Source organism: Papilio machaon, chromosome 3 (assembly GCF_912999745.1).
Source record: "Papilio machaon chromosome 3, ilPapMach1.1, whole genome shotgun sequence".
NCBI lineage: Eukaryota > Metazoa > Arthropoda > Insecta > Lepidoptera > Papilionidae > Papilio > Papilio machaon.
This window is the reverse complement of record NC_059988.1, coordinates 7,381,098-7,389,400: the sequence shown is the minus strand read 5'-3', so window position 1 is coordinate 7,389,400 and position 8,303 is coordinate 7,381,098. Positions and strand designations below refer to the sequence as shown.

At 32.7% G+C, this 8,303-nt stretch overlaps 1 protein-coding gene across 1 annotated transcript; it reads right to left on the bottom strand.

The window, feature by feature from the left end:
- Window positions 1–5,824: 5,824 nt before the first annotated feature.
- On the bottom strand, window positions 5,825–8,103 carry LOC106719617. Its single transcript, XM_014513993.2, has 4 exons — window positions 8,030–8,103; window positions 7,684–7,874; window positions 7,372–7,552; window positions 5,825–6,061 (listed from the first exon to the last, which is right to left on the bottom strand). Exons 1-4 carry the CDS (start codon window positions 8,058–8,060, stop codon window positions 5,877–5,879), a joined length of 588 nt encoding a protein of 195 aa, XP_014369479.2. The 5' UTR covers window positions 8,061–8,103; the 3' UTR covers window positions 5,825–5,876.
- Window positions 8,104–8,303: the final 200 nt, after the last annotated feature.

Sequence of the window (8,303 nt, the reverse complement as noted above, 5' to 3'; positions counted from 1 at the left end):
ATAATGACGGATGACAAAGATATTTTGGTCTCAGAAAACTACGGTTAATCTAATTAAATTTTATAGTTTCCGAAATCTTACTTCCCTGGTGTGAAACGTCACTAAAAGTTGGGGTACAGTCGTCAAAAAATGGTTATAAAATTTAAAACTACCACAAAAACATTAATATTTTTTAAACAACGGTTCAACGTATACTGGATAAATATTTCATCCAGATTGAGTAAGATTTTATTTAGATGACTTGTTAATGAATCGGCTTTCTTATTATTTCTACGAGTCCTTAGTTTTTATTAATGTATTTATCGATGTCCATGTTTGGTTTGGCGCGTGAATATTGAATCAATTTCTTTTTTTATTTTAACGAAAAAGATCCTAATTATTGATAACTGCCACGTCTTAAATCTACTTTTTTATTTTTAACGCTTTTATGATATATCTTTTTGCTTTATTAACAACCTTTTAAAAATCATTAGAATAAAAAGGGAAAAACTGAAATGTAAAAAATTCGTTTCTTTGAAAACTAAATTAGGTCTGACTGAATACTTTTTTCTTCACGTAAAAAAAGTTTTTTTTTTTTTTGCGGTGATATCAATTGCTTTTTATATCCCGTTTTGTTACCACCTCAAGGGTTTTAACTTAGATATTTTTTGAGACTTTTTTAAAAGGCAGTAAGAACGTAGGCATCTAACGAGTCGCTAGTCATAATTAAGTTTTTTTAATGATTTCTTTTACTAACTGACAAAACAAAAGTCTAACTTATTCTACATACATTCCCTTTGTTTCATTATTCACGCGTTAAGCTAAATCACATGTGTATATACATGTAAAAATGTACTGTGAACTTATGTTTAATTTATGTACTGATGTAAAAAAAATGTAATAAAAGTGTATATAATATGCAAATTGTTTATATTGATACCTTTACCCTCATACTTACGATGTTGTCCATAATTTTGTTTTCACATACTGATTAATAAATCTTCAAAGAAACCTGAGATAAACTTCAGTCAGGTAAAAGCATTTTACAGAATATCAAAGGATTATGCGTATAAAACATTAATTTAGAATTGTAATCCTATATAATAATGGTATATATTAAATAGCAATGTGTTACGGGCACGCCCAATGCGCATCGAAGACAAAAACATCAGCCATTATTACAATTTAATGAAGAGAAAGCCATTAGGAACTGGGACTTGATTAAATCGTCGGCGAGCAATTGTCGGCTCGCGGCGCCTTCTGCCGGCACGGGGGCTAATCGCACCGCCACGTTTCTTATTACGCGTGATTGTTGTATCAATCATTTCCCCTATCAAATTATTCAGTGGCCGGTAATTCTATCGCCTTCGTATCGTATCTAAGTCTAATGGTAGTAATGGCCGCTGAGATGTGTACGACGGATATATTCGGCTGCACTTAGTCTCGGTTTGTTACTCCACTGATTGTTTGATTCTTATATTACTGAAACAAAATTGGGGACAAATTTGTACTACTATTGTGTTTTGTTGATCTCTCTGAGATCGTTTTCCCCATTGTATCTTGAAAGCTTATTTTCGCTTCGCTTCGTTAACGTGTCAAATTCTATAGAATCAAATAAATCTCTTTATTTTTTTACATTTATTGCTTATGTAACAATTGGGAAGGAAAATAGAGACGAAACAATTTAGCTTAGTGGGCGCCTTATCTCAGAAGGTTTGCGCAAATATAACTAGACATGATTTACGACGGACAGAATAGTACTAAAATAGTCTTATTTATTTATACTATTTCAAATTAGAAAATTAAAATCTTTCTAATTCATTATATAATACACGTTTTGAATGCTTTTATTAACTTATTTTGAAACTTATAAGAGTTAATAACGACAGTCACGAAGGTAAATCACTTCGAGGCATAGTTCTTATCGCGATGTACGTTTATACGTACCGATTAGCTATGCAAATGCCTTGATTGTGCATTGTGGAGCGCTAAACACTACGCCGTGCGCCGCACTGGACGTAAGTAGAGTAATTGAACAAAATAGTCCTGGAAGCGATCGCTATTAGCCATTTAACGTAGAACAAAATATGTAGGATAAGTGACTTTGAAATAAAATTCGTGATTTCGTAGTGATATTGATTTAAAGTTGAAACTTATCATGGAACTTTGGTGTAAAATATAGCTAATAATTATAACTTGCTTGCAATTGAAAATGAATTTTTACATTTGATACAAATGAAACGATAAATCAAATAATCAGCAATTAAAATGCCATAACTTAAATGAATATATTGAACGTACAATAATGTGAAACTGCCAAATAAAGTTGTTATTAAGGTTCCAAAATTAACAAAAGAAATTGACGCCGCCACGTGTAACGTATTATTAAAGAGTATTAACTTAACATTTCTGTAAAGAATTTTTTTTAAATAATTAAATACTATACGTGTTCTACACGTGGCCAAAGTCAATAAGTAGATATTAGTGGCATTTGCCTAATTCAATTGGCAATAGGCGAGTTCCCACACGGCGAATGCCACCCCAGCTCATTACGCGCCCTGAATTTTCCCAGCGATTAACATGGCGGCCTTCTGTCGTAATAATTACAGGTGTGACCACGGCACGCACCACTTCAATCACGTTACATATGGTACGTTTGCACTACCTGTAACTATTCACACTACAATTTAAGTAAGAAGGCTCTTTTAATGCTAAAATAATAATGAGATAACATTTTATAACATCTAATTTTATCTTGTTAAACGTCAGGAATCTGTATTTTATTAACTGGAGTCTTGTCTGCTATAGCTATTTTAAATTCAATCTTATATTCATGTTCACACTGGAGTGTGGCCACTAATGTGACGACTACTATCTGCTGTATATAGTGCCAGAAATGCCTTTGAAAATAATTTAGTATATCAAATTTTATTTGTTTACTTCAAGGTGCAAATTAATTGACAACACAGAGCAACTGCTTTCATGATGTTTTTAACTTGAATAAAATAACTTCAAGCTAATTAGCAACTTGTTTATAACATTTTCTGCACGAGATAATTGTATGTAGTTGAATGCCTTTGCATAGCAGTTGTAAATACGAAACTATGTTAGAAAATAGCATAGTTTCATAATTATAGTTATTACTCAAAGTCGCGTTCATTATTTCGATTCAAGTGAGCATAATTGAAAAACTTTTCCATCGATATCGTCACCCAACAGCCGAAAATAACGCTCTTACTCCCATTACTGCCGCTCACAGATTCCTATCGACTTTAATCCATAGGTTATTACTGTTTGAACTTTTAATAATGATTCCGACGTGACTTTGGTGTAATTGCGTCCAGTTCATGCCGTAATTACACCGAAGTGTAATTTTAAACTTACAAAGTGATTACATTGTAGGAACGAAAATGTTTTACGTTTATATTTATTCGACCGACATAAAAGTATATAAGGCGATCGAATGATTATTATTGTAGTCGATAATAACGTTAAGTGAAGCATTATGTACTCGTGAATGGTGAAATCAACAATTATAGGAATTAAACAAAAAGCGCGTCGGTTAGCGAAACAGTCAGGAGGGGTGTACTTGAACTCGAATGCTGAAGAGTGTTTTAACTTTGGCTAAAGAGCAACACTTTCCCAGCGCACGAGTGTCCTTCAAAACGCTACTTTCTGCATTTAGACAAATGAACAGCGCTGCACCCTCACCGCCCCCTCACCGCCCCCTCGCCGCACCCCCCGTCTCGCGAACACCACACTCACAACGATGTACAAACTTACTAAACATGACATTTCAACAAAAGGAAGGAGTTAAAATATTATTGAGATTTTGAATTTTACTTCTATTTAAACAAAATTCGTTCACAAACCTTATGTTTTTTTTTATTTACTAATTTCATTAAAGTTAATCTACAAAACTTGTGCTGTATATAAAATATAATTCAGGTGGCTTTTGCTCGTTTGTCATTTTATTATATTTATAATACAACATATCTTTACCAAATTATCATATAATTATTAAATACTAGCTTTTTCCCGCGACTCCGTCCGCGCAGAATAAAAAAAAAAAAAAGAAAACGGGGTAAAAATTATCCTATGTCCGTTTCCTGGTTCTAAGCTACCTGCCCACCAATTTTCAGTCAAATCGATTCAGCCGTTCTTGAGTTATAAATAGTGTAACTAACACGACTTTCTTTTATATATATAGATTTGAAAATTAAAGTGCACTATAAATGTTAAAGATCACGATTTCAATAAGAATCGTATCTAGATGTTAGTAGATCTATGTAAAGGACAATAAATTTTATTAAATTACATTAAATTTATGCGAGCAGCCTGTGGGCGACATACAAGCAAAAGTCCTACAACGACCTTCGCGTTCAATATAATAATGCCTTCAGGGTGCTGATGGGACTGCCTCGCTTCTGTAGCGCATCAGCGATGTTTGCAGAAGCCCGCGTCGACTGCTTTTATGCCACAATGCGCAAAAGATGCGCATCCCTGGTGCGCAGGGTGCGAGCCAGTCCCAACAGCATACTTAGCTTAATAGCAAGTAGGCTAGATTGTAAATATATTAATCACAGCCTAAAGCTGCATGTGGCGCTTGGTTTATAGTTAGTTATTATTATTGTTACTAACATAGTTCGTAAGTATCCTACTAACTAAATAATGAGCTTGTATATGCTGCTTGAAATAAAGATTATTATTATATATTATTATTATAATAAAAGTTCCGTAGTACAATAGCGGAACTCGTAGGACACAATAAATCAATTGGAGTGGGTGGTTGACTTTTCACTCAAATGTGTGGTTAATTGTAACCGAAAATGACTGTTGATCGCGCCGCACTTAATTTGAGTGGTGCTTTGCCGTATTTGTAGGGGTTACATTTTGTGTGGCGCGGCGATGTCGGGGTGGAAAGTAAGTAATGGTGCAGTTAGCTTTGTCATTATTTTGTATTTATTTTTACTTTGTTAGTATGCCGGTAATGTACTTTAATCGTTTTAATGTTTGTTATTATATCAAAGAAAGGAATGGCTTCACTTTTTATGATTAGGAAAAATATGTTTGGGGTTTAAGTCAATGTTTTAAGTTAAACTAGATTCGAAGGAAATATTATTTGGTTTATTAAGAAAAAAAATTAAATAACATGTATTTGAACAAAAATATTTTTTATGTAGTTACGGATTTAAGTAACGTTAAAGACCACCTGTTATCTAAAGAGTTTAAAAGTATATTTATTCTTAGAATCCGTCATATACTAAAATATTTAGGAGCTCAATAAGAATAAGATGTAAGTAGTAAAATTTAGATGAATCTTTAGATCTCTAAATTATTATCCCTGGCCTAGGGCAGAAATTTAATTTAAATTGATTTCGTTTTTTTCTATATTGCAATATTTTTTTGTAGTTAGTTAAGGGCAATATCATCGGCCGCAGAATGGCATCGCACACTCGCTTCGGTCCCCTTTCGGCACCCTCGCCTCGCTTAGCCCGCGCGCGGTAGACCACTAAAAACATAATTACACTATAATTGACCATTTACGTCATTTGACTTTGTAGAATATAATTGCGTTAATAAATTTTGATATTTTGCGGCCAGATTAATTTACAAACGGAAGTTAATTGAAATTCTTGAAGAAAAACATATTAATTTTGGATTTGGTATTTGGAGCGACGAATAAAATAATTTTCTATTGAAAAAGTGCCAATAGCAATAGGGTAATAGGTGTTATGTGTCGTGTATTCGAATCTCTCTTTGACTATTGTCGTGAATCATATCTTAGCTGAGAGCATTTGAAAGCTGCCAAGAATTTAATAATAATACTAAATTACATAAACAATTAATCTGATACAAATATTTTTCAATTTATGTATTTTAACATCATGCGTAATTTATAGTTCGTCAGGCCAGTAGGCGTCGATCATCTTCTTGATGCGGTCGTCGAGGTCAGCTGTGGGCGGCTGCTTGCCCAGCAGAAACACGAACTTTTCGTGGCAGTCCATCATGGCCAAATACTGACCCTCCACTAGCTTAAGTCGCATCGGGTAACGGTGGAACTGCGCTAGGTCTAGTTTTGCTGGAAATATATTTGTAGATAAAACACTGTTTCTTTTATAAATATAAAAATATACTATAAACTACTTATAAAAGTAATATACTGCTCGTACTATTCAATTTATTTGACTACTTTTGAGCACCCCTTAAGATCTGACAAAGTTAAGGAATCGTACCTTCTTTATTACTATTATAAATGTTGTAATTTTGAAAGTTTGTATGGACAGATGTTAATATTAATAAATAATAGGTAACTCCAAAAGTGCTAAAAGGATCTTCATGAAATTAGGCAAGGAGAAAGATTACAGTCTGGAATAACGCATAAACTACTTATTAACTTTTAAATCGTGGCGGAAGTCGTGGACGACAGTTAGTATTTTGACAATTATCTTTGGTTGCTTCCGGATAGAATAATATTATTGATTAATGATATTTGAATTATGAACTTAAAAAACATCCATTTTAATTAGGAGAAATCTTGTACACTTTACAGGTAATATTGTTAATGGGGCAAACTCAGTCTTTGGACAATACAACGTGGAAACAAATGAAAAGTTTGAGATTTCCAAATAACCGTTTCACAATTTAATGGACCGATATCAGCGTGAGTTCGTTGTGAAACCAGGGCGCGGTATCTATTTGATTTATTAGGTGAATAATTTTTATGTACATAATGTGTGTAAAGCAGTATCGTACTAAGTGCCGTCGTCTATCTCTAGAAGTAACGTTATATGTTAGAGATTAATCAATGAACACCGTTTTTGTAATAACCTCACAATGATCGCTCCATTGAGTTTATATAATGCATTCGATTTATCTAATATGCTGAAAAATAGAAAACTCAACCGTTGCCAAGTCTATTATGAACGTTGTTATTGCGTCTGCTATTTTTATGAGCTATTTGTCGAATGCATTTTAGAAATCTGCAATGGATACTATATTTTTATATAACCGTTATTTATTAAATAAATAAACTTTTTATTGATTGTATTACATTTTTGATTTTAATTTTTATGTATATTTTGAATAATGTTTTTGTTGAAATTAATGGTTATAAGTGTCGTATTGTAGAAAAATAATTTTACATAAAAGTATGTTAATCGGTGTATAAAATGTTGAAAAACTGATCATGATCAGCAATATCTGTATTGTATGTGATTTTCTCTAATATTTAAGAAAGTGGAACTTTCTGTGCAATTAAAACTGAAGATGTGTTAACACTTACATTTAATAAACTTTAATTCTTCTAATTTAAGTGAAAAGGGCTATTGCTCTGTAAAACAAATTACCTGTAAAAATAAATTTTACAGGTAATTTGTTAACTATACATACCTGTGGGAGAAGGCATTTGTAATGTTCTATACGAGCCATCGCCTTCGAGTTTTTCCAAATAATAGTCTCTGGTCTTGTTGGATTTTACGCTGGAGCAAGGGATCTGCATTTTTATTAACAGTTTATCCCAATTCATATTCTCCACATACTGTCCAATTCGTTCTTGGAGGTCTTTTTTTTCCTTAAAAATTGTCATTTTTAATGGTTTTGAACATTTATAAATCACTGTTTCGAAATTAAACTTAATATTATAAGATATATGCTTATAATTAAATCTTCAGATATGAGTGAAAAGATACCAATTTAAATTACCTGTTCACCGACATTTGTAAACTCGACGCAGTGTGATTCGCCAGAGCCTTTGGTTTTCTCAGTTTTAAAATGCAGCAAGTGCCAGATGCCGATCGCCTCAGAATCTTTGAACGTAACGTTTTTAGAGAACTCTTGGCAATTTGGCTGCTTGTCGTAGGATTTGGCTGCTACTATGTATAGGTAAACGATCACTGAAAAATATCAAGTTAAAATACTATTTTTATTTTCAAATATGAATTTTAAAAGAACATAAAACCTTTAAGTTTAAGTAAATAAATTCTCATATTTGCTAATGTAAATGTAAGGATATGAATGGTAATTTTATTGTATATAAGAATTATTTTACCTAAAATTGATAGCCGTAGAATATGAGCCATTTTGAGATATCCAGTGGCCGAGTCACGCTACACGAACCGCGGTAATGAACTGAATGACTTGATTAGGTGTATCAAAAGGATAACAGCATTAACAACTCAAATTGTGATCACTTAACCCTTGGACACGGCAATTTTATTTAGAGAAACGTGTTTTTTTGTATGCATTCACATCGTTTTGTTGAAAACAAAGTGTTTGACGCAAGATGAAAAAGTTTCTTCAACGTTAACTCTTATAAAAAGAAA